Here is a 26,933-nt window from a genome sequence, read left to right on the forward strand (position 1 = left end):
TTGTTTCTTAATATACACATTTCGGTAAGACTTTAATAAATTTTCTGTCTGCCTGTCTGTCAGTCTGTCTGTAAATACAGAGTTTTATAACTCAATGTCATTGGGTGAATTATCGTCAATACTTCCTCCAAAATACAAACCCGATAAGCGCGACGATGAAACCATCGTCTCGCAAGGAAAAGGGGAAGCAACTCTGTAATGCTTCTGTGGTCTCTATTTCTCATAATCGTTTATCAAAGGGGAGTATTTCGGGAGGCGCGGCCCCGCAACCCGGTGTGACGTACGTAGGGTATTTATAGCGTCGCTACTGTCTCCCCAAACAAATGGAAACTTGCATGTGAGTGTATTTCTTCTTGACGTAAGCATCTAGGACAGTGTCGAGAGTTTAGTTCCGGGAGTCGCCTATCCCTGTGATAAGCAGGGGTTGATTGACAGATATGAACACGTTTGAGACGGTTTGCGATTGTTGAATGAGAGCTGCGTGGTTCAGAATACAAGGAAATGTGAACTCTACGATAAGGTAAGGACGTGAACTTTGAACTAATCTTGTGTTTATATGAGCTAGAAAACACCGTTCTGTTACAGTTAGAAATAGTCGACATGGAGTGTCCGTGGAAATATATTTATAAGGAAATCAAACGGAAGAACAGATTCATAGAGATTTTTTCATAAGTTGGGATGAGGTATATGTTACCTCGCTACCTCATCCTCATAATAATTCACACTTGTTTACGTAAACGAATGTACAACAGCTGTCGTGGAAAATCCAGTTTTGTCGAGAGGCATCCGAAGGTGTTTGTTTTTTTTTAAATTGACATCATTCATCAAATGTTAATGATGTGAATGATAACATATATCAGTTGAATTTGTGTATTATTTCGACATGTTTTATGATTCGATGACTTACGGGTATTTATATTTCGTTTTTCGTAATTAAATTTTGATGACTGCAACTTTACTGAAAGAGTGAACCGTATGTGTGTCTGTTTGTATAACGTGCCTGGCTGAACAAACGAGTAATGATATTCAGAGTAAACATGTCGACATGAGAGGCTACTGGGCATATCAGCAGACAGAATGTTTAAGTGTATGACGCTAGCTACCCCGGAATGTCAGCCATGTGTACACAAGCATGGCGACGATATTACAGAATACTGCAAACAACCTGTGTGTAGGAAGCCGTGGACGCGTTTGCCTCTCGCGGTTTCTGTTGTAAATATATCCATCTAATATCAACTGCTTACTTCCACGCCGAGAGGCGATGTACTCTACGTTCCTTAAACCAGTCATATCGATACTATTAATGACCCCATGATCATTTTTTATTAAGCTACTCCATAGTTTACATAGTTGATCTCATGCCTATTGAACCTGTGCTGAGTGTAAGGTAATTTAGGTTAACGGAATTGTAACATATATTCTCCCTATAGTCCCCTATCCCTACTCAGTACTTTAATCTAATTAGGACTGATCCATTACACCTGTGGGTATATTCCCTCTTTGCCGAAATAAAAATGTCTAACAATTGGGACGTCTAACTAATGGGATATAACCGTACGCCCAGCTGTTATATACACCTGCGTTTACGTTACATGGGATACCGTGCACCATTCATGCTGCTGTTCGCCTTCAAGCGTGAATCCTGTGTTAGGATGGTCGATACTGTTTACTGTTAGCTATGAAGTAGTGCTATCATTGGTTCATCTACAACTTCGTTGTAAACTGTCGGGACAAAGAAAGTACACACCCATGTTTAATGGTGGTTATAAATGAAAAAATAACAAGAAATGGTTATTCGATGGCGATGTCTTTGATACGGATATTATAGTTGTGTTTTGGGCCTTAATTTCAGACCCGTGAAGATTCGGGGTAGAATAGGTCTTCAGCAGCCCATGCTTGCCGTAAAAGGCGATTATGCTTGACGTAAGAGGCGACTAACGGGACCGGGTGGTCAGGCTTGCTGACTTGGTTCATGCATGTCATCGTATCCAAATTGCGAGGATCGATGCGCATGATGTCAACCACTGGATTGTCTGGTCCAGACTCGATTATTTACAGACCGCCGTTATATAGTTAGAATATTGCTGAGTGCGGCGTTAAACAACAAACAAAAATTTTAATTTCAAGATATATAGTTATATTTGTTATATTATTATGATTTGATTGGATTTTTTCGCTTTGACCGGTTTGAAGTTTTATTTTGCTTAGTTCCTGTGAATATTTATATTAACTTACATGGTTTTAACTTACTTGGAAGTGATTGTGTGTGTCTGAGCTGAAGCCTTCATGTTACTCTTCACTGTCAACTGTGTCGTTCATAGCGGAGCTTGTATTGTTGAAGATGTAATTGCTTTAGCTTGATTCATGGTTTAAAAAAAAAATATTTTGCATTTTGGGAAGTTTTGATATCAGTGGATGTATTTAATTAGGAATTTGTGGTATTATTTCTGTGGATGTGTAAAATCGCGACGACTGAGAATGTACACCTTTTACCGAACAAGATGCACGTGGTTATCAAATGAAAATATAAATGTACAGCTTTATGGAAAAGTGTGTTTTACGGAAAGTGGTGGTGGACTTACCAAAACACATTTAGTCAAGTATGCATTGTAGTTTTTGAAAACATATCACCAAATGATGAAGTTAAATGTTTTTGACGTAATCAGTAAGCTTCAAAAAAGGGGGAGGGGAGTTGCGTCGGAGTTAGGGGAGGGGAGGGTAGGAACGGCACCCCTACATCCACCCTGGTTCCGCCGATGAGGTTCACGTGTTTGGACTTTACTCCCTTGCCTTGGGAAGATGGCGCCACGCCGGGTGCCATATGTGGTAAAGTGCCCTACGCTTCCTACATTTAAATTCATCCTTCCCTAACCGACTTTGATTAACGATGGCGTAAAATAGTTATCAGCTGATATAGTCTGAAATATCTCGGTAATGGCCAGTACGATTTCTAAGTGTCTGCTTGATCTGCAGGCAATACGATGAATGTTCTTGCACTACAGTTTGATGTATGGGTAGTGGGATGTTCTTGTCATATATGCATGCTGGTGCTGGCTATATATTAATTCTATTGGGGCTAGACAGAGAGTTGCGTCCAGGATCCACTGTAAGTATCACGGGGCGTTTGGGTAGCCTAGTGGTTAAAGCGTTCGCTCGTCACGCAGAATGCTCAGGTTTGATTCCCCACATGGGTGCAGTTTCTGAAGCCCATTTCTGGTGTACCCCGCCGTGATATTGCTGGAATACTGCTAAAAGCGGCGTAAAACATTACTCACTCAACGACCTTCATCACGTTTGGTTTCAGTCCCCACAGCGAGGGAGTTGAGGTAGCCCAGTGGTTGAAGCGCTAGCTCTTCACGCCGATGATCCGGGTTCGATTCCCACAGGAACAATATGAAAAGTCCTTCCTCGGTGTCGGCACCATGATATGGCTGTAATATTACTTAAACGGCGTAAAACAATACTCACGCATTGTATGTTTTTGTCTAATTAGAAACTGTACTTAAGGAATATCCCTGTCAAATAATCGCGTAGTAAGAAATATTTTGTTTCAAACTGGACCGGTTGTTTCGGGCAAATGATCAATTCCTCCAATCTTAAATAAAACTATTGCCACTGTCTCAAAATTACACTTTCATTTCCTCCACTGTGGATAATAAGCCTAAGCCCGCTTCAGCAACACGAGCCCAAAGCCAATCTACATCTTTTAGTTGCCTAGCAACGAGATAAATGATGACAGGGAGTACACATTTTTTTAACCGTAATCAACTGAACTGTTACCTGACAACTGTGAACATTTAGCAGTCGTAATCCTGGCATGGTGGTGTTCTACATCCGTCTTGTCCCCGGACGGAAGCTTCACTTCGTGAAACCGCAGCAGGAAACCAGCGAAACAAGTACTGTACTTATCTTACCTTACATGTAACATACTTGACTTGTATTGTTCAGTGACGCTTTGATAAATACTAGTGTACCCCGCTACGGCGATATGAAAATGAAAAAAAATGTACCCAGCCGTTCTGTCAACAGACATTTTGACGATGTCTGTAAGATTGGCAATTCAAGCCCGTTACAGCGAAATTTCGTCGCGTTATATATATTCACATTGAAACTGACTTTAGATGTACGTGTGGCACATAGCCTAAACTTCAACCCATAGTTGTCTTTAGCTCACCTGGCAATATGGCGACAAACAAACGCATGGCATCTCTATCCCCGTTTGTTGTCAAATTATGGTGAATGATAAACATGGGGTGAACACGGCTTGACGTACCCTCTGTGTGGCCGTGTGCCCCTCGTGAAGCCTACAACTTATGATGTTCCACAATACAGATGGGGGCAATCATGGTCTTAGCCCACCTTGCCTAGCTTTTTCTGTTGGGTATGGCAATCGGCAAAACCTTTTATATTTTCACCCAAGACGCACCGGTGTGACTTTGCTGGGAATTCTGGTAGAGAAAAGATCCCCAGTGCTGACTGTTATATTTCAGCCAAATAACGGCACTTTTAGCAGTATTTCAGCCAAATGATGGCGTTTTGAGTAGTATTTCAGCCAATTGACGGCGCTTCTAGCAAAATTTCAGCCAAATGACGGACGGCGCTTTGAGCAATACATCAGCCAATTGACGGACGGCGCTTTGAGCAATACTTCAGCCAATTGACGGACGGCGCTTGTAGCAGTTCTTCAGCCTAATGACGGCGATTGTTGCAGTATTTCTATCGTATCACGGTGGTGGACATTAGGAATGGGATTCAAACACTGTGCCCATGTAGGAAACTGTACCTAGGTATTCGGCCATGTAGACTTCCTTCACAGAGTAATTAGTGAGTGAGTGAGTATGGTTTTACGCCTCTTTTAGCTATATTCCAGCGATATCACGGCGGGGGAAACAAGAAATGGGCTCCACGCATTGTGCCCATGTGAGGAATCGAAGCTTGGCTTCGGCGTGACGAGCGAACGCTTTAACCACTAGACTACCCCACCGCCCCTTGACAGAATAAGCACTTGAAATAAGACCATTAGCACCTCCTGCATGCCTATTCGACATGTTTTATTGTTAATTGTTTGCGTCACTGTATGATGCGAGCAGACTGACTCTAGACTCTTGAAATACTCATTAATATATTTGCCCCGTGAAGATCCGGGGTAGAATAGGTTTTCAGCAACCCATGCTTGCCGTTAAAGGTGACTATTGCTGAGTGCAGCGTTAAATAACAAACGAACAAACATTAACATATTTAAATTTCCGACTCTTATTACAATCAGTGTTGGGTACAAGGGGCATATTCGTTCCCAGAATCTCAATGGGGCACTCGCTAAATGTATTATCATAGAGAACTAGGGGGTTGGCGAGACAAGCCACCCACGTTTGTCACATGAGTGGAGTCATCAACGCGGTATACATGTCCGGCTTTTGTAACTGTGTATGGCTTCTGTATTCACATTCAACGACAGGATGTGACTTTTTCCCGTTCTGGTTTTGGTTTACATTGGCATTTTTACGCACACTCCCTTCTATGGGCTTCACCGCGTCAGGGGCGGTCGGGTAGCCTAGTGGTTAAAGCGTTCGCTCGTCACGCAGAATGCTCAGGTTTAATTCCCCACATGGGTACAGTGTGTAAAGCTCATTTCTGGTGTCCCCCGCCGTGATACTGCTGGAATATTGCTAAAAGCGGCGTAAAACCATACTCACTCACTCACACACCGCGTCACGCTGGACCACAGTGAGTGAGTGAGTTGGGTTTAACGCCGCTTTTAACAGTATTACAGTTATATCACGGCGTGACAGCTTAATGTGGGAGGAAAGCCATAAGTGATGCAGGTCTCAGACGATTACCACTTCGGTGAAACCCACGAGCACGGGTATGGTGCTGACAAACCTAGAAACATAATCGGGACGAACCGGGATTCGAACCCACAATCATAGGTTTCTGGCGTGCCCAAGGGACGCAACTCTGCACAGCGAATCGCGGCGTCTTAGACGACTTAACCCTATGTCACTGGATTGTCTGGTCCAGACTCGATTATTTACAGACCGCCGTCATATAGCTGGAATATTGCTGAGTACGGCGCTAAACAACAACAACAATAATCAAGGCAATAAAAAAAGGCAAAATGACTCGAGGATCCGCTGTACCTCTTGGTATTTGTGGACAGAATAGACCCCACAAGTACCCAGAGCTTGTCAACAGCGTTGTCTAATCTGAGAATCGGTTGGTTAAAGGCAATTCTTCACTGGGCTAGGGACGCAACTCTGCATATCAACTAGTGCACAAATCTCCCAATGTATATTGATCGTGCAATGATGTATTAGAAATCTAATCTTCGGTAAACGTAACACATGGAGATACCGGGTTGGAACATAGCTCCCCAGCAACCGATGCTTTAACTTGGCAACGAAATGGATCGGGTGGTCAGGCACGGCGACTTGACTGCGTGTTATCGTGCCCCGACGATGTGGGGGTTGCTCATGATATCAATCACTGGTCCAGACAATTTACAGGTGGCGACTGTAAACAACAATCAAACAAACAAACAAACTTAAATGTATGATTGTATCGTAATGGCGCCCAGTACAAGTATTGTGTACCCGTGAAGATTCCGGGGTGGAATAGGTCTTCAGCAACCCATGCTTGCCGTAAAAGGTGACTATGCTTGTCGTAAAAGGAGACTAACGGGATCGGGTGGTCAGGCTCGCTGACTTGGTTGATGCATGTCATCGATCCCAATTGCGTGGATCGATGCTCATGATATCAATCACTGGGTTGTCTGGTCCAAACTCGATTATTTACAGACCGCCGTCATATAGCTGGAATATTGCTGAGTGCGGCGTTAAACAACAAATCAACCAACCAACAAGTATTGTGTGTGTAGTCCAGGCCCGTGACTCCTAAATCAACACAAGAACAGAAACCTAGGAACATTGGCATGTGGAATTTACATTTTAAGAAGCTAAACCAATATGAGTCATAACAACCTGGTGGAGTGGTTATCGTGACAGCCGTTTTTACGTAATATAATGAATTAGCTATGGTATGAAAGATCGTTACAGTCGTTGACTTGAATTATGGGAATATCTCTCTACCCGGAAGTCGGAATAATTTTCGATCAAGTCGTGATAACCCTAGTCGAGATTGCTAACACCACTAATATTCGCTTCAGGCGCTTGTTGGGCAACAACGTGAAACTCTGACTAGACTATTAATACAGTAATGTCGCAAGGCGAGTTCTTTAGTTTAAACGTCGCTAGATCAAGGACGTTGCCTCTGTGAAAAGCAATTACTAAATGGCTGCAATATTTCCGATACGATGTACGCTCATACTACCTCTCTTCGGTGTGACAAGTCGATACAAGAATTCTCTAAAAGTCGTTTGATTACAAATAAATATGTCAAGACCGGGTAAGCCTGGCCAAATCATACATTCTCAGGCTCGAGAACTGGCCTATAATGTCATAAATTACATGGAAAAAGTATGTACGAATAAATCTCAAGCATTGTCAAAACCTAGCATAGCCCCATCTTTCCGAGGCAAGGGAGTTAACTGACTTTAAAAGTCCAGTTTCCATCCTTGTCGAACTAGGCTGGAATTACTGGGCTCGATCGTTGCGCCACCAGTGGCTATTACCAATTATGTCCCTTCTAAGCCTCTCCTATGGACCAATCAGATTCCACCTCTCATATCACTTGCGTTTGCTTCACACAAAATGGTGGCGCCCAGTCAGGACGATTTGATCGATAATCAAGATCTATATTGTGATAAAACGGGTCTTACATCGCGAAATGCATCAAATCCCGTGAGCCCCTTGATTAAAAAACATGAAAGGATTTGGAAAATATCTGCTGACAACGAATTGGCGAGGCACATGCTTTGCAAACCCTGCAATCGATCGAAATCTGCACGACAGTTTACGAACCGGATTTTGATTTCGGATCGCGATTTTGATTGGACTATGCATAGACTCGTTAGTCCAGACAAAACGTAACTCCATAATATCAGCCTAGTTCGGCAAGGGTGAAAACTGGACTTTTATAGTCAGTTAACTCCCTTGCCTCGGGAAGATGGCATTGCCCCTGGTCTGTCTGTATCTACGCTAAAGCGCATAACTTGCAGTCACCGTTTTCATAGTTATCGGGCACCTCACACCAGCACGTACTAGTATGTGCCATTGAACTCGCCACAAGAACTCCTTGTAAGCCGAGACAGGACACGCACATATCCGTCGTACTACTTGTCGCAGACCACCCGCTACCCCTTTCTTCACAATGGTACGCGCCAGTGGCCGGACCTCATACATAATCATACGGGGTTAATTGTCAGGCCACAACTCAACTAATCCTGGCTTTGAATACACATTGCCATTTAGAAAGTGGTCAAATGTAACAAATGTTATATTTGGGATAACACTTTCTTAGTACAGATTCTCGTACTTTTTTGGAGTTGAGTCCCATCCGGGATTCGAACCCACACTACAAGAGTGAGGCACCTAATCCCGGATGGGACTCAACCCCCCAAAAAGTACGAGAATCTGTACTTTACTAAGAAAGTGTTATCCCAAATATAACAGTTGTTATAATCCTGGCTTGACAGTATTGCAGTGCTAAACTTTGTTTATTTGTTGTTTAACGCCGCACTCAGCAATATTCCAGCTATATGGCGGCGGTCTGTAAATAATCAAATCAGGACCAGACAATCCAGTGATTGACATCATGAGAATCGATATACGCAATTGGGATACGATGACATGCATCAACCATGTCAGCGAGCCCGACCGCCGGATCCTGTTAGTCGCCTCATACGACATGTATGAGCGCGAGTTGCGGAAGACCTATTCTAACCCGGATCTTCACGGGTATCTTGCGATAAGCACACGTTTAAAAATACCAACATGGCCAATTGTGTTTACGATAGAGGGGAAAACGACTATATCCCAACTTTCCCGAATGTTTGGCAAATCGGACGATTTCTCGACGATTGAACCAGTTACGTCAATCGGGTAGACTTGCATTGAGACTGGGTCGTGGCAGGCCTAAAGGGCGACACCTAGACAAGATACATTACATTAATTTCAATACGCAATAGATTCAAATGTTCTCCCGTTGTCAACAGAGAATTCTGTACAATAACAGGAAGGCGAATTTCAACATCTACCGTTAAAACCAGGTTCTATGCAGCGTGCCTGAAAGGTGACCCCTACAGCTTCCCATAGGCGGCAAAGATGGGGGTGGGATAGGCAACACCAGTGATGGGCTGTGCGCCAGTGGCGTTACGTTATGTTTACAGACGAATCAGGTTTTGCCTCCATTCACAGAAAACGTTAGTTACGACATGGCGGCGAGCGGTATGCCAGGGCTACAACTCTTGATCATGATCGGTATGGTGGCGGTAATGTCGTGGTATGGGGCGGTATCACACATAGCAGGCGAACTGATTTGGATGTTAATGGGCATTTGACTGGCCAGAAATATCTTGATGAAATTTTGTGCCCTGTCGTTGTTCCGTTCAAATTTTGAACAGCAAGATGACAATGTCAGTCCACATCGTGCCCAGGTCGTCACCGATTATCTTCGACGAGAAGGCAAATGGACATTGGACTGGCCCAGTAACTCCCTTGCGACCCGTGAAGATCCGGGTTAGAATAGGTCTTCAGCAACCCATGAATAAGAGGCGACAAACTGGATCGGGTGGTCAGGCTCGCTGACTTGGTTGATGATGCTTGTCATATTATCCAAATTGCGTGGATCGATGCTCATGATATTAATCACTGGATTGTCTGGTCCAGACTCGATTATTTACAGACCGCCGTCATATAGGTGGAATATTGCTGAGTGCGGCGTTAAACAACAAACCAACAAACAGTAAGTCCTCAAAGGGTATCTGTGGGATGTTCTCGGTTGGAGAGCGTATCCCAGAGACCCAGTTCCTGCCAAAGTGGCCCAGCTTGGGGTAGTGAGCTGGCGGGCAATACAAATGGCATACGCATAATCAACAGTATGCCATCAAGGTGTCGTGCATCCATCGCCCGACATTGTTGGTAAACCATATACTGATCCACACGCCCGAAATTCTAGAGACATTTTCCGTCATTACAAGGGGCGGTCGGGTAGCCTAGTGGTTAAAGCGTTTGCTCGTCGCGCCGAAGACCCGGGTTCGATTCCCGACATGGGTACAATGTGTGAAGCCCATTTCTGGTGTCCCCCGCCGTGATATTGCTGGAATATTGCTAAAAGCGGCGTAAAACCATACTCACTCACTCACTCCGTCATTACATCTTCACTATCGTTTCATCAGTTCCCCTTTTTATTGTCGGTAGTATATATAGTAAACGACATGACAATCTGTCTCTTGATAGCGATGATTCAACTAATCAATTTATGTGAGGTACAGTAAACTACGGTTATAACGAACTCAACGGGACCACTGATATAAAGCAGAACTACAGCAAATAGTCGGGACTAAAAAGTAAGTTCGTTATATCCGTCAGTTCGTTATACGCGTGTTCGTTATAAACGTAGTTTATTGTAATAAGTTATCTGAATATATCCATGTTGTTTTGAAATAGTGTAGGAACCTGTCATGTTGTAAATTTCAAAAACTGTATTAATTAAATTAATTGATTTACACGAAATACCAACAATCTGAGCAAAAACATCCAATATTTACAAGTTTTTTTAGAAAATGCAAACCACCTCTACAAATTACTTCCCTGATGCTCTTACATGTAGGTCTAACGGTTCATTTCTGTGTAGTGTTTGAACGTATTATAAAGGAATTATTATTTTAATTTAATTTTCTAAGAGGACAATTCTAGTCGAGGAAGATGATACGATAACCTTTTTCTCAATTGTATATAAAAAGGGTATAGAACTGCCTTTTTTGGCATGTCAGAATACTTTTCGTTGATTTGTCCTGAGCATTTGCCACAAATCAACCATATCTCTCAACGCACAAGCTTATCTACCCACATGTGGTTACAACACGATATACATGTTTAGCACTTGGATAGAATCGTCTGATTGTGTCGTACGCGTGACCAGCTCTGTGCTACTTTCGATCTAATGTCCATTTCGTAAGTGCTGTGGACAATATAGAAATGATACTACAGTAAACTATGTTTATAACGAACACGCTTATAACGGACTGACGGATATATCCGGATATATATTTTTTTGTCCCAACTATTTGCTGTAGTTATGCTGTATACTAGTATATGCTGTATATATGCTTATAACGAACTACGGTTATACCGAACTAAAATTAGTGGTCCCTTTCAGTTCGGTTTAACCGTAGTTTACTGTCTTTACTTTAAAAAAATGCATTTCCCCTTTCAAACACTGTATGTAAATTGTATTAGCTTCCAAAGATCTGGTCTGTTTGTCTGTTGACCATCAGTATATATTGAACACAAGATATTATTTGGTTGTATATGCCCATGGCAATCCATTACTTTATGACGTTCAGAACATGTCCAAATGTTAACATGACTAGACGAGTTGCGGATCTGAGAAATACATCAATATAATTGGTTGCTGCTATTATTTGTCACTGGTGCTAGTTGGGTTTTTTATTCCTGCATACGACCTTTGTCTCGTGTGGGCGGCTTCTATCGACCCAGACAGTGTAAATGTGGCTTGGAAGCTGCATAGAAGGGTCCGTCTGTCAGCTCTTTTGGCGTGCTCAGTTTCACCTTCTCTTGGAGTTCTCTGACGTTGATGGACGCCAGGTTACAGGTAGGATGTGGCGTTTCTGTACTAGTTGCATTCTACAGTGATTGAGAGGGTGAATGTTTGTTTATTTCGCCCGGTTCCCAAGGAAACCTTCCAATATTATAACATAGCAAATTAGCGTATACGTATGTTGGTTGATTGGTTTGTTGTTTAACGCCGCACTCAGCAATATTCCAGCCATATGACGGCGGTCTATAAATAATCGAATCTGGACCAGACAATCCAGTGATTGATATCATGAGCATCGATTCACGCAATTGGGATCGATGACATGCATCAATCAAGTCAGCGAGCCTGACCACCCGATCCCGTTCGTCGCTTCTTACGACAAGCATAGTCCCCTTTTACGGCAAGCATGGATTGCTGAAGACCTATTCTACCCCGGATCTTCACGGGTCGTATACGTATGTAATGAGATTGTGTGGGGCGGTCGGGTAGCCTCGTGGTTAAAGCGTTCGCTCGTCACGCCGAAGACCCGCGTTCGAATCCCGACATGGGTACAATGTGTGAAGCCTATTTCTGGTATCCCACGGCTGTGACATTGATGGAATATTGCTAAAAGCGGCGTAAAGCCAAACTCTCTGGGATTGAGTGGTGCTTGTTTGGTCATGGGGTTTGCTCTGAAAGATTCTGTAGTTTGTAGTGTTTTGACATTTTAACATATCGATCATCGAATTTATAGGCTAGCGTCATTTAGGTGTTTTTCGTTGATATGTTCAGTAAAACTAGATCACACCTTACAAAATCATACCCAAAAAAAACACTACTGGGCCCACTCTTTCCTTTTTTTCGCTAAGTGTTATGTAGAAGGTGGTGAATAAACCTTTCTCAGAAAACAGAATTATTCAATATCGGTTTTATTCAATTATATATGTTTTGATATACCGACATAATGTATTGTGTAATCTAGTTTAAAAGGACAAATATACGTGGATGTGCAATATAATACGTGTATCTCGTTCAGCAGTGACATGTAGAACGGCTGATCATAAACGATAACCGGGTGCGGGGATACGATGACCGCAGCTAACACGTGACTTCCTGGGATCAAACAGATTTGCTACATGCAAGAACGCGGGCATCAACGAAGTATGTGAGAATGTCCATTACATGAAGAACATTTGAGAACTTGAAAGAGAGGGAAAACTCGTTTGTGTTCGTTTATGGAAAAATGCTTCGATTGCAGAATCGTTTGGACTTTCCCATCAATGTTCGATTATTTCAATTATCGGAGCACCATTAATATTTTGCAGGCTATACAATTAAAGGGATCCCAATACGATATCGGAAAATCACGATAGCACATTGGATACAATCCCGTTGAAACGGTCAAATTACGATATCGCATTAGATACAGTTTTGTTAAAGCGGCTAAAGTGTTATGATCGAACTGTCCAAATATGAAAAATATATGTTTTGGTGGGATAACGATTTTCCCCAAATTGCTTAAAACTTCGAATTGCCAGATATATGAGATAAGGGTTTTACCCTCATGGGTTGAAAACTCGAGCGTCATTATATAACTTCCACTTTTTGCCTGAGTGTTTATTTTAGCTGTTGATGTTGGTTGGTCAGATGAAGCAATCTCATTAAAATCAGATCTCAGCTCTCGTTTCCCGCTGGACGAAGATCTGATGACCTTCCATCCGACCAATCAGAGCGTCGCTTACCAGATCAAAAAGTGACACTCGGAATGTATTTTCTAAACATGCAATCTCGAAAAAGTGAACACGGGGTATTCCGAACGACAGTTACTAGTGTTAATTTTTTTAAACGGAAGATAGATTCCATAGTTCGTAAGAGTTACTGCTATACGATTTAGGTCATCTATTTGACATTCCAGAAAATACTTTTAATCAATTTTGTACATTTTTAATCGAGAACTTTGTCAAAATATTTTTCTGGATTGGAAGTCGCCTGTTTGAAATTAGTGCCGTAAAGCTCGAGAAAGCTGCTTTCTGATTGGCTAATGTCGACCTTGTCAGCCATTTCATTGGTCGGTAAAAGTTCGCGAAAGATCGTTCTGATGTGACCTGTGACCTCAGATTTTTATGTAGCGGTAGGGAGCACGAAGATCTGATTTTAATGATAGTGTCAGGTGAAGCAATATTACCACACAAATGCCCACAATTGACGTCAGTAACAAAAGGCTGATTTCAAAAAGGTTTGTATGCAGGTTTGATAAGTTCATGCAATTTCTTCCTTCGTGTTTATTCTAAACATGACAATGGTAATATATAGAATAACCTGGAATAGCCTTTGGGGAGGCATTTAATTACGTTCTAAGCTAGCGACAGATAATCCGCCGAGGCGAGGGTTACAGTGATAATACAAAGGGGATGTATTATCCTCAGTCACAACATTACAGCGTTCATTCACAAGGGACTGGCAATCCTAAGACGCGGGGGACGTTACGGGGGGGTGGATAATCCGCCAGTTCTCGAAACCCTTTGTCTATTCACAAACTGCCTGACGTCGTCAGAAGTTTGAACACTTGTAAATTGATATTCCCTCAGTTCGTGTTGGTTGTGGGGGATAATCGAACTGGATTGATAGATCGGCTGTTGCTTTGTCGTCGTGACTGTGAAAACAGGTGACCATAGATTTAGGTTAGCTCTACTGTAACAAGTATTAAACGTTTGTGAATCGGTAACAGCAATGTGCAGAAGAAAGTGTACATCCGTGTCTGATGGTGACTAAAAGGGAGCGGATATGAAATGGCTATTCGATGGGGATGTATTGAATGCGGGCATCATAGTGTTGGACCTTCAGTTTCAGCGACTGTTCCCAGCCTTGTATTTTTGAGGACATCTATAAATGGTTTGTCAAATCCAATTTTCAAGTGTTTACTTCCTGTTGCCCGGCAGTTTTCATGACAATTCCGTCAGTTGATGAAGTGCTTCCGGCCTGGAAGAGTGAATTTTATTTTTCTAGACTAAAATAGATACAATAGATACAAACTGCCAGTCACCTCTTACAGAGAACGGCAATGACTCGACAGTGGTGTGTTGTGATAAAATGTGATTTTTGTGTGCTTTGAAACTGAAATAATAATAATAATAATAATAATAATAATAATAATAATAAAGGTGTGTGGGACATAATCTCAATGTCAGTGTTGTTTTTGTTGATGGTTCTATACTGCTGGACGGTACAGAAATGAGTGTCAACCAAGCGAAGTGCAATATCAAATCGGCCCAGACTCAAGAAGAGGCTATCTGAACGACCACTGCGTCGAGTTTATGTGCAGTGTGTTGAGAAGTTCAACAACCTTGCCGAGTCCTTCTCTTGTATGAGGTCGGCTGACCAGAAAAGTGAAACAGAAGTCTGTCACTTCCCACTCAAAACCGTCCATGTGTGATTTTGCATCAAAATGTAAATATGAATAGCAGATTATGTAATGAATTTAATGAGACTGTCCAACACATCGTCAGTGGATGTCCAGCTTCGGCACAAACACAGTACCGTAAGCGACATGATGGAGTGGCTCGATCATTTTATTACCGTCTTCGAAATGCTTGTGGTTTTGACACAGAGGGACCGCCCACGTGGTCTTGTGGTAGAGCGTCCGCCCGGAGAGCGGAAGGTCCGGATTCGATCCCCGGCCGCGTCATACCAAAAGACGTTAAACGATGGTACTTGTTGTTGCCCTGTCTGGCGCTCGGCATAAAGGGGCTAAAACAAGGACTTGTCAGCTCGGAGTCAGTATACTGTGTCTGAGAGGGGTATTCATGTTAAACTGCGGCATGGTATCTCAGTGAGCTAGTCTCTATAAATCGGCTTAATTCCGGACTAGTATAAGCAGCCACACACACACTCGTGCATACAAGCGCTAAACCCCATTTCACGTCACCACCTCACCGTTACAAGACAAATTCAGGAGGGGTTATCACGTCATAGTTGCCTATGGCAAGTGATGTTTCATTCCAATATGACGTGATAGATTCGAGTAAGGTGTCCATATTCTCAGATTACATTACATTCTATGTGTATGTTATGTTGTGAGACGAATTGTTGATGGTGAAAAAGCATACAACTTATTACCTTAAATAAAAACTAGAGATTTCTCTGGGTCGAAGATATCGCTTAATAGGTAAATATGTTTTGGATTTCTCATCATGACCCAGACATAGCATGGGTCAAGGTGCTGAACAAAATATCAAGATATAGTCAACACGACCTCTGAAAAAAAGTACGAGTTTAAAAGAGCTAGCAGCATGACTTCAATAACTTTTGCCTGTAATTTTGGCCAAATTGTAAAGGGATTTTGTTTTCACATCGTATAAAGCAGATGGTCTCTGTATAAAGTAATTGTATTTTCTGATTTGACAGTACATACCAGCCGGAAGTATTTTGCACGAATAGTTGGGAAAACACGGATCCTCACTTCCAAGAAACCCTTGGAACGTGATAATAATGAATAGCAGTCGTCTTGAAGCCTTCCGTAGACTCACGGTAACGTTATTATAAAGCTGAACGTAGAGGCGTGAAGACTGTGATATCCCATATGTTCACAGTTCGTATTACATCATAACGCTGACACAAGGCCAAATCTCATTTACAGACCACCTCAAGTGCGGAGAGCTATTTGTTAACACGCTGACACGCCTGATTAGTCCCTGACCTTGGACGAAATTACCGGAAGTCGCGCCCACGTGACCCAACGATCGTGAAATCGACCCAGTGACAGACGATTCGAGAGGGAATGAGGTATGTGGTATTTGTTCACGTTATCAAATGGGGATAAGTTGTTCGTATTCAAACACTCGGCGTGGTGGTCGTTGGAAGTGGTCCAGGTTGATTTGACAAAGACGTGAGGTCGTGATTTGTGAATCGTGCGTTCGCTAAATATCAAATTCAATTGATTCCCAGTGCTGTGAATATGATTTCGCGAGACTCACTGATTCCTTATCACAACTGATCGAATTTCAAATAGAAAAAAAAGATTACCGTTGTTTTAATAGTAACGTTATGCGCGTTAGTTACCAGGTGTTCTGTCTGTAAACACATGAAAAATAAACAAATATGATGTTATCTTCAAGTACTTACATAAACAAGTGCTACCCAACACCTAATTATTATGTGACGTAGTCATCTTGTTTTTTTATTACTGTATTTTTGTTATTTTGATAATAAGTTCATTGTACCCCCGTTGGTGTTGTAGTGATGTCGAGGGGTTCGTACCCTATCGTAATTCGGCAGATTCGTATGTCGGCACTTTCGATACCTCTGCTTCCTGTTGTATCTCGTCAGTTTCATATCCCTTTGTCAATTTTGTACCCCGTTATGTTTCATGCATTGTAACTTGTGTTTGAGCCATTGTTATACAAACACACATTTGCTGTCACTTCAACCATCACTCACTTTGTGACACGAACAATTTAGTTAGACATGTGAGAGTTGACAAAATTCAATATGCTAATGCCTGCAGTATTTCGCTTCGCTAAGTATTTTTATTTCAATACGTGCTGGTGATATTTCATCACTCATATGATAATTTTAACCGTTAATTTAAGTTTTTTCTTATCCGAAACATAAATGTATTTAATAAAGTAGTAAGAAAAAAGTAATTAAAAATGTCATCGAAGAAACTGACTGCACAGGTCGTGGTTGTTGATCGTTCACATTTATTGATATCAATAACGAAACTGACGATGGGATACGAAACTGATGAGATATGGTAAGAAATATGACATGACCTGTTGCCGTGCCGAGAAACAACGAAACATGACGTTTCTCATGGCTGACCTATGTCCACGTGACAAAGAACTGAACAATTCAGGAAACTGTGTTGATCAGTGTTTATTATCTTTAGATTGTGTGTTTGTTTAATTAGATACGGAAAAATATGTACGATATATTTGTCACTCGATACTTTTTGTCAGTTTTCGATGAATTTAATTTATCTGCCCGCGACTAATCCACATAATGACATCCATGTAACATTCAACCTACTTAGTTTGGACCCACGTTCTTGCCTGTAAGAGATCTGTTTACTCGTGTGATCCCCACACGATACATGTATCCGTTCATCGTTTATAATCAGCTGTACCCGTGAAGATCCGGGGTGGAGTAGGTCTTCAGCATTCAGTGCTATCATTGGTTCATCTACAACTGCGTTGTTAACTTCCGGAAAAAAGAAAGTACACACCCATGTTTGATGGTGGTTATGAATACAAAACACAACAAGAAATGGTTATACGATGGTAATATTATAGTTGTGTTTTGGGCCTTAATTTCAGACCCTTGAAGATCCGGGGTAGAATAGGTCTTCAGCAACCTATGCTTGCCGTAAAATGCGACTATGCTTGTCGTAAGAGGCGACTAACGGGATCGTGTGGTCAGGCTCGCTGACATGGTTGATGCGTGTCATCGTATCCCAGTTGTCTAGACCGATGCTCATGGTGTCAATCACTGGATTGACCGCCGTCATATAGCTGGAATATTGCTGACAAACAAACAAAACAAACATGTCACCACTGGGGCTAGAAATTGTTTTCTATCGAACAGCCACGTATATTTCTTCTTTTACTTGTTAAACATATAGAGTGAGTGAGTTAATGCTTTACGTCACATCGGCAATATTTTAAACATATAGATGCTGTACTACGTTATATTGGGTTGTGTTCAGATATCAATTATTCAGAATGCTAAACGAACAGTTTATATGAAGTCCATTAACGTGTAAATGTATTGCAATTCCGGATCTCTGTATTTTCAGAAATCAGTTATCTTCATTTACCCAATCTGCGGTATCGGATTATATCCGGTCGCTAAACAGGACATACAAGAGGGGGAAATAAAATGTGCCTCTGTTATCGCAATGACTTCATGCGATTATAATTTCATTATATGTCCGCCTTCCGTGCGTGAGGATAGTAAAGTGCCAGGCAGTGGATATGAGGGAGTGGATTTGGCAGGTTACAGATATTACATTGTTATTAATTAATATTAATCCGTTACTTCTTAAATGTATTCAACTGTACTACGTACATAAAAATGAAAATGGTATTTAAAAATATAGTATAGTCTTGACCATCTTCCCGAGACAAGGGCGTTAAATGACTATAAAAATCCAGTTTCCACCCTTAGGCTGAAATTTCCAGGCTCGAGTTTAGCCCCGCAAGTGACTATTACGAGTTATGTCTCCTATTGACCAATCAGATTCCACCTCTTATATAAATTGCATTTGTTTCAAACAAAATGGCGGGGCCTACCTCGCGAAGTGCATCACTTGAGCACCTTGATTAAAAATATGAAAAGATTTGCAAAATATCTGTCGACGCCAGTTGGCGGTACACATCAAAATCGCGTAACGAAATTGACATCCTTTTCGAAAACAATATGGCGACTGTCGTGCAGATTTCGGTCGACTGCAGGATTTGCAAAGCATTTTTATCGTCAATGGGCGTCGACCGACATTTTCCAAATCTTTTCGTTCTTTTAATCAACGTGCTCAATTAGTGTTGTCCTACAACCCACATGCACTGGGTGTCCGAGACAGGGAATGTGAACCTTTTCTTCGATTAACGTGATCAGATCGTCTTGGCAGGGCGCCGCAATTTTGTTTGAAGCAAATGCAAGTGATATGAGATGTGGAATCTGATTGGTCAATTGGAGGGACATAGATGGGACATAACTCGTAATAGCCACAAGTGGATTGCAATATAAAGATTGGGCCTGGAAATTTCAGTCTAGTTCGACAAGGATGGAAAATGGACTTCCCTTGACTCGGGAAGATGAAGAGTTACGGACACAGCTGCCAATTGTTGATTCATTAACATAAAGGAGTTTGCATTTGAAACAAAGGAAGAATAATATCAGTTTTATAGAATAATTAATTTGTAGTTGAAACAAATAAGTGTAGTGTTGTCAATTTAAAAGGTCTTGAAATGGTGAAGGTCAATTTATGTTGGAAAGGTTCAATGCTGTGAGAAGGTTCCATGTATAGCGAGTAAAAATCGACTATGCTTGTCGTAAGAGGCGACTAACGGGATCGGGTGGTCAGTCCCGCTGACTTTTTTTATGCATGTCATCGATCCCAACTGCGTGGATCGATGCTCATGATATTAATCACTGGATTGTCTGGTCCAGACTCGATTATTTACAGACCCCCGTCATATAGCTGGAATATTTCATGGTGCGGCGTTAAACAACAAACCAACCAACCAACCATGCATAGCGAGCATTACGCAACACACATTACTTTTCGGTCTATCACCTCGGGCGTCTACGTTTTAGGAGGGAAGTCCTACTCTTACCGCTGACCCCTTAATCCGCACATTCATCAAATCCACATTCCGGATTAACGGGTGATGTGTTTACTCAACATTATGTACACGAACATGTAACTAGTCAGACGTACACGATCAAGGTGGTAAATCATGCCTTAAAACAATACGTGCAGGAAAGCACCATTCTTACAATCACCTGTAATAAAGTTCTGCTTCTCTCATTTACGATACGCCCTCGCCTCTGTATCGCATTTCTCACAACATAAGCCCATTACGTGACGCAATGAAATACACGTCTTACTGCAAGCAGGTTGTGTGCGATGGCCGTCTTGTTACAGATAACACGTGGGATTGTTTATAAACACGGAAGTCACTTCGAGGGGCTTCACTGCACGTGTAATTTGAGAGGAAAAAATGTTCACTTCCTTTCCTTGAATATATTTTTAGTTCCAAGCCGTGGGGCATATTTTTTGTGTGTTGATTAATGTTTACCTCGAAGATGAAAGGCTCTTGTATAAGGCTGGTTTCAGAAATCCACGCTACTGTAAGCACTTTTGCGAGTTCGTTGACTGCGATCTACAACTCTTGGAAGAGGTGTTTTTTTTCTATTTGCGTAAAAAATAGCTGCCCTTCTTTTTGATGGATTATATGTGAATGTACATGTGCTTTGTGACTGTACATGTAGGTGATGGTTAGACTTGCACAAGTCTCTAAGGCAGTGGTTATTAGCTTAAACCCTTACTTCTAGATTATATTAATAAAAAACAAGTTGTCACTATAAGAGACTAGCGTACTGTCCGCTTATCTAGACTTGCCTATGATAAGGATAGAATTACTGTACCCCCCATAGACTTACGATTCATGGGTGTATAATTTTCTTAATAATTGTACATGAATTCTTTTGGTTTCTTTATTTTTATTTTAATGGTCTGGGGTTAGGTGGGATGTTATTCTTCCCTAGTCCTCTGGAAATCAAAGAATATTCAGCATATTTTGTTCATAATGCCCTCAATTGGTTACAGATGGTTACAACTAGACTTGCACAAATCTCTAAGGCAATAATCATTAGTTTCAATAATAACTTTTAAATTATATAAACAATCCGAACAAGTTGTCCCTATAAGATACTGGTGTCCTTAGAGACTGTCCACTTATCTAGATTTGCATATTATAATTACTATACACCCATGGACATATCTTTCAGTACAGCCTTAGAGCAAGGCTAGGTTAAAAGGTTTCCGTGAAGATCCGGGGTAGAATAGGTCTTCAGCAACTCATGCTTGCCGTAAAAGGCGACTATCCTTATCGTAAGAGGCGACTAACGGGATCGGGTGGTCAGGCTCGCTGACTTGGTTGAAGCATGTCATCGATCCTAATTGCGTGGATCGATGCTCATGATATCAATCGCTGAACTGTCTGGTCTAGACTCGATTATTTACAGACTGCCGTCATAAAGCTGGAATATTGCTGAGTGCGGCGTAAAACAACAAACCAAATACAACGTTTCGACAAGGTAATCGTGCTCAACCTTACCAAAAGGCACAAAATTTGTGTGGTGAAGTGTCAATTACATTCACGTCGCCATGGTAAAGCTGTTTCATTACTGATTGTCGCATATAATAAAATACACGCATTAACCCCATAGCCAGTGGAATTCGTAGAATTGCCACCTGTTTAAGCAACGTCGCATGCACCCAATATGGCTGTACACCTATTGTATTCCGACACGACACGTGTATTTCCGTGTTCGTGACTAGTCAATTAGTATCACCTACAGCCCACACAAACGTTTTTTTGTTTTCCGTTAAACTTTCACTCATGACACACGTACGTGAGGGAATTCGGAAAACCATGAAAAACAAGTCGAGTGAAGAATTTTTGGGTACAAACACGTTGTTGTTTTGTTACAGTTTTGTCGTTTGTCTAATTGGAATGGATATGTTATCCTAATGTCTAGCTATAGTGCATATATGTAGCATCTGTTTGTTTATGCGTTGTTTAACGCCGCACTCAGCAATATTCCAGCTATATGACGGCGGTCTGTAAATATTCGAGTCTGGACCAGACAATCCAGTGATTGACATCATTGAGCATCGATGAATTTGGTAAAGAGATACACATGTACTTCAGTGACAAGTCATATTGTGCGACACTCATAGGTATATAGAGAATCTCACCCGAGTGTCTTTTGATATCAAATATATCAACACGAGTTGATAAAAGTGGAAATATTCCGAGGCTTGCCGAGGATTTTTGCCACTTTCATCAACGAGTGTTGATATATTTGATATCAAAAGACACGAGGGTGAGATTTTGTTATCATCCAACATCATTCTTCCAACTTTTTCAATTTGTAGACAGTAATTAGAAGTGTCTTCAGTGTAAAAAGTACTGCAAACAGCTTAAGTAGCAGAGCCATTAGTGATGTCATTTGATTGTGACGTCATGGTAACCAGTGACGTCACAATGTTCTGCACAGCATTGCGATGTCATTTCATTGCAGCGATATCTACAGTGTAGATATCTCTTGATCTAATCCAAACGATATCTCCTGTGGGAGCCAGTTTTGGATGATAAATGTCACTCCCTCGGCTGTAACAAAATGTATAACTGTTTTTGTTGTAACTTTGGACTTTGTTCCCACTAAAGAGGGCCGCCAAGACACTGTCGGTCAGCTTGCATGGCCTGCCATACTGTCTAGAACTACATGTAGGGTAAACTTAAGCCAAGTATATACAGATGTCACTGTCACTTTTCGATAAACAAAACAACAACAAACATACTAACATGGGTGTCAGGGATGTCGCACTTTAAGTTTTCTTGGGACACGGAAACAACCGGACATTTCAACGTAATTTGTCTTAAGAGTGCAGTGATTACCGGGCATAAATTGAATTACTTATTTTGAAGTTTGAAACGTTTACATTTATGAAAAAAGGAAACAAATCTTTTGAAGGACTATATACGGTCAATCGTAAGCCATGTAAACTCAAACTTTAAAGAAAGAAAGAAGTCTTACATTTTTTTGTGCTTCTAAAAATCCGGATATGATCGAAAAACATGATCACATTATAGTTTGCCTTGATAATAAAATGATTTCTGTATTATTAGTTCAGTAATTATGTTGCGAAAAATACAAAAGAAAGGGAACGACGGCCCTAAAAACGCTATACCCTAACGTTAATTGATAAAAAAGTAAACGCTATACCCTCACGTTGATTGATAAAAAAAGTAAACCATACCATGCTTGATATTGTACAGGGTAGTGGCATGTGGTGATTCTCAACCCCGAGGAACGCACCCACTATGAGTCACTTGCGTGACATGCGCCGCTAATTAATAAACCTCCCATGAACTGCTGTATCACGACACCCTTGGCCATATCTTAGAGCTTCACAGACAGGTATTTGATATTATGCACCTATCCCAGCGATGCGTGAGTGGTGAGTTGTCAATAGCTGTAATCTATGTCAGCTTGACCCGATCCTGCACACAGTGACGCTGTCATCTCGCAGGTACTGTGCGTTGTGTTGATCATTGTGTAACACTTTGGACGACGGGGTCAGTAGAAAGTCAACATATTCAAGGGCGAGATGGTATAACATTATAATATATAATTTGATGGTGTTGATAATTTTGTTAACCAAGACGGAAAGTACAGTGATTAGTTAAAGGACTAGCGGAAAACGCGTATATCGTATTGTACTACATGTGGCTGTAGATTGCAAAATGTTTTTATTTGAATATTGGGAAACCGTTGTGGCCTTGTTCTAATGTGTGATCATATTCATATCAATTCATGGATTTATGAACAGGATTGGCCATTTCTAATAGCTCTAAGATGCATTATCATTCCCTATTTAAAATGTTATTCTGTGCTAAACCATATTTATTTGTTTTAACTACAGTAAACTACGTTTATAACGAACACGCTTATAACGAACTGACCGATATAACGAACATTTTTTTAGTTTTAGTCCCAACCATTTGTTGTATAAATGCTGTATATACGAACTACGGTTATTACGAACTGAAATTAGTGGTCCCTTCGAGTTCGTTATAACCGTAGTTTTCTGTATTGGTAACTTTAGGTCGGCAATAAGTCGTTTCCGTTGCAACTCGCATTCTTTACGTGTTGAAGCAGGACGGTGTAACAAAACACCAAGAGAGTTGAGGATCTAAAAAATATGTAATACTGACTGTGTAAATTAATATCACTTTTTGTTACTTTATAAAGAATATGTTAATTTAAGGCAACACTATATCCGGGAAAAGTATTATGTCCATCCTACACTAGATAAATTTAATACTTTAATGTGTGACTATGACCAAACTACAATTAGAAATATTGCAATGTATTTGTATTACGCTTTTAATTATCGCAAATCTCTATTAAATGATGTGGACCATTTAAATGTTGGCCTACACATGTATGAATAAATAAAGACATATCAATTATCAATGCTGTTAAAATAAACATGATATCTGATTTATTAAATGTAAGCATTGTTATCTCATTTATTACCAGTATTATGAATACACACAGACAATTGCGCGTGTCTATGGGGCTTTTACGTACGACTCATTCACTTTCATCGTCTTTCGAATCACAAAAGGCCGATCCATTTTACTCTGCTGCCCAGTCATGCCAGTTCTATTCAGAAGGAAGCTTGACAATTATTAGAGGTTTCTCGGAAACGATGGACACTATTAAAATGGGCCTTTAAGAATCATTTCACACATGTATCGATCTTTACATTACTGCGCCAGTCTTATCCAAAAATACATTATATCACTGTTCGTATGACATGAGAGTCCATGAATTTCAAATGGTGTAATGTACAACGAACATAGACTTGGCTGTTAGTTACTCCTTTATTAACGCCACCCTACATAGTTGTGGTTGTGAGAAGTCCATAGGATTATATATTGTTAATATTGACCTCTCTGATTTTAAAGTGAGTGAGTTGTGCTTAACGCCGCTTTTAACAGTATTCAAGTTATGTCGGGGGCACGGGTGGCCAAGTCGTCTAAGGCGCTGCGACACGCCAGAAACCTATGATTGTGGGTTCGAATCTTGGTTCGCCCCGATTATGTTTCTAGGTTTGTCAGCACCATACCCGTGCTCGTTGCTTTCACCGAAGTGGTAAACGTCTGAGACCTGCATCACTTGGGGCTTTCCTCCTACATTAAGCTGACACGCCGCGATATAACTGGAATACTGTTAAATGCGGCGTTAAACCCAACTCACTCACTCACTCCAGTTATGTCACGGCGTGTCAGCTTAATGTGGGAGGAAAGCCCGAAGTGATGCAGGTCTCAGATGTTTACCACTTCGGTGAAACCCAAGAGCACGGGTATGGTGCTGACAAACCTAGACACATAATCGGGGCGAATCGGGATTCGAACCCACGATCACAGATTTCTGGTGTACCCAAGGCACGTAACTGCACAGCGAATTGCGGCGCCTTAGACGACTGGGCCACCCGTGCCCCTCTGATTAAAGAATGCACTCATTGTTGTGCGTATATAGGGATGCATTGTTTTATGTATTCACCTTGCTTCGTGCTTTGTTTTATTTAATTTGAAATATTCCGTCAAAATATATTTGCTTATCCATATTTTACTTAATTGCAGAAGACAAATACAATGACGTGGATGGATTACCTCCCTTGAATACACATCGCGATCTGCAGGCTAATACAACTAATCTCATATTCAGAGGACCTATTCGCTATAACCACAAGCGATGATTGGAGACAGTTTAAATGTCACCCCAAAGACAACTGTAATTCCTCAAGGAAATGGAACTTCGTTCCCCGGATTATTCGATTACGACACAAGCACTAGTTTCCAGGCAACGGCCAATCACAGCCAACTATTGCACCTGGTTAATGACGAAATTGCGACAACACTTATCCCCGCGATGGTGTGCATTGGAGTATTAATGATATCAGGATTTATTGGAAATATTCTCGTGTGTTACGTTTTCTCAACAAAACTCAAACACAGCACTCAGAATTTTCTTTTTGTGATCTTGGCGATTTTTGATCTTATGAGTTGCTGCGTTGCCATGCCAACGGAGATTGCTGACATGCGCTTTTACTTCACCTTTGATTCTGTTATTGCTTGCAAGATCTTGAGATTTTTAGTAGCTTTCCCAACTCTGGCGTCCAATATAGTCCTGTTGATCATCGCAATTGACAGATACAGAAAAGTATGTCGGCCCTTGTATCAACAGATTACACGTGCAATTTCCAAGAAGGCCGTTCTCCTAGCTGCATTTGTTGCCATATTGTATGCCATACCTGCCCTATTTATTTACGGTAAACGTTCAGCCGTAACGAGAATCCCCGGCGTGGTTGGAAACGACTGTTCAACCAGTGACGCCATGGAAGGGAAACTCTACCCCATGATTTACGAGATTACTCTGAGTGCATCTTTCGTGATATTTACTGTGACGCTCCTGATACTGTATATTCTGATATGGAGAGAAATTAAGAGACACAAGGAGTACATGAAAAAGAATGCCAACTACAATTACGCCATGGTGCTGTTGATGGCGAGAGACAGATCCGGGGAGAGTTCGTCGTCGACCCCTGGAACGCCTCGTTCTCGATCTCAGTCACATGACATGTCTAATGTCACGACCTCTCACCGACCTCTTGCTTACAGGGGTCAAAGGACAACAGTCATTGCATTTCTTGTGACGTTTGTTTTTATACTGAGTTTCGTGCCGCATCTATGTCTTATCATTGCACGCACTGTCTTGAAGGATTTTGATCATCATCTAAATGGTCCCAAGCTTGTGTTGTATAATTTATTTATTCGGTCGTATTTTGTGAACTCAGTGGCAAATCCAATTATTTATGGAGCTATGAATTACCAATTTAGACGTGAATGTGTCAAAGCGGTCAAACGATTTTGCTTTTGTACTGTGAAGTCGAAATAAATATTTTTTGTTTGCTTTAA

At 41.3% G+C, this 26,933-nt stretch overlaps 1 protein-coding gene across 8 annotated transcripts; it reads left to right on the forward strand.

Annotated features, from left to right (window-relative positions):
* The first annotated feature begins 248 nt into the window (after positions 1–248).
* On the forward strand, positions 249–26,933 carry LOC124150029 (orexin receptor type 2-like). Of its 8 annotated transcripts, none has more exons than XM_046521913.2 (4): positions 268–520; positions 3,305–3,896; positions 16,292–16,437; positions 25,599–26,933. In XM_046521913.2, the coding sequence occupies exon 4, from the start codon at positions 25,711–25,713 to the stop codon at positions 26,911–26,913; it is 1,203 nt and encodes a 400-aa protein (XP_046377869.2). In that variant the 5' UTR covers positions 268–520; positions 3,305–3,896; positions 16,292–16,437; positions 25,599–25,710; the 3' UTR covers positions 26,914–26,933. The 8 variants fall into 8 exon arrangements, with proteins under 8 accessions (XP_046377895.2, XP_046377869.2, XP_046377860.2 ...); XM_046521923.2 differs by lacking the exons at positions 268–520; positions 3,305–3,896 and adding exons at positions 11,239–11,730; positions 12,692–12,816; XM_046521939.2 differs by lacking the exon at positions 3,305–3,896 and having other exon boundaries at positions 249–337.

This window comes from Haliotis rufescens, unplaced genomic scaffold, assembly GCF_023055435.1.
Source record: "Haliotis rufescens isolate VD_foot unplaced genomic scaffold, xgHalRufe1.0.p SCAF_1, whole genome shotgun sequence".
NCBI lineage: Eukaryota > Metazoa > Mollusca > Gastropoda > Lepetellida > Haliotidae > Haliotis > Haliotis rufescens.

Coding starts and splice junctions, on each gene's coding strand:
- LOC124150029 (XM_046521939.2), top strand. CDS start 25,711: ATGATTGGAGACAGTTTAAATGTCACCCCAAAGACAACTGTAATTCCT.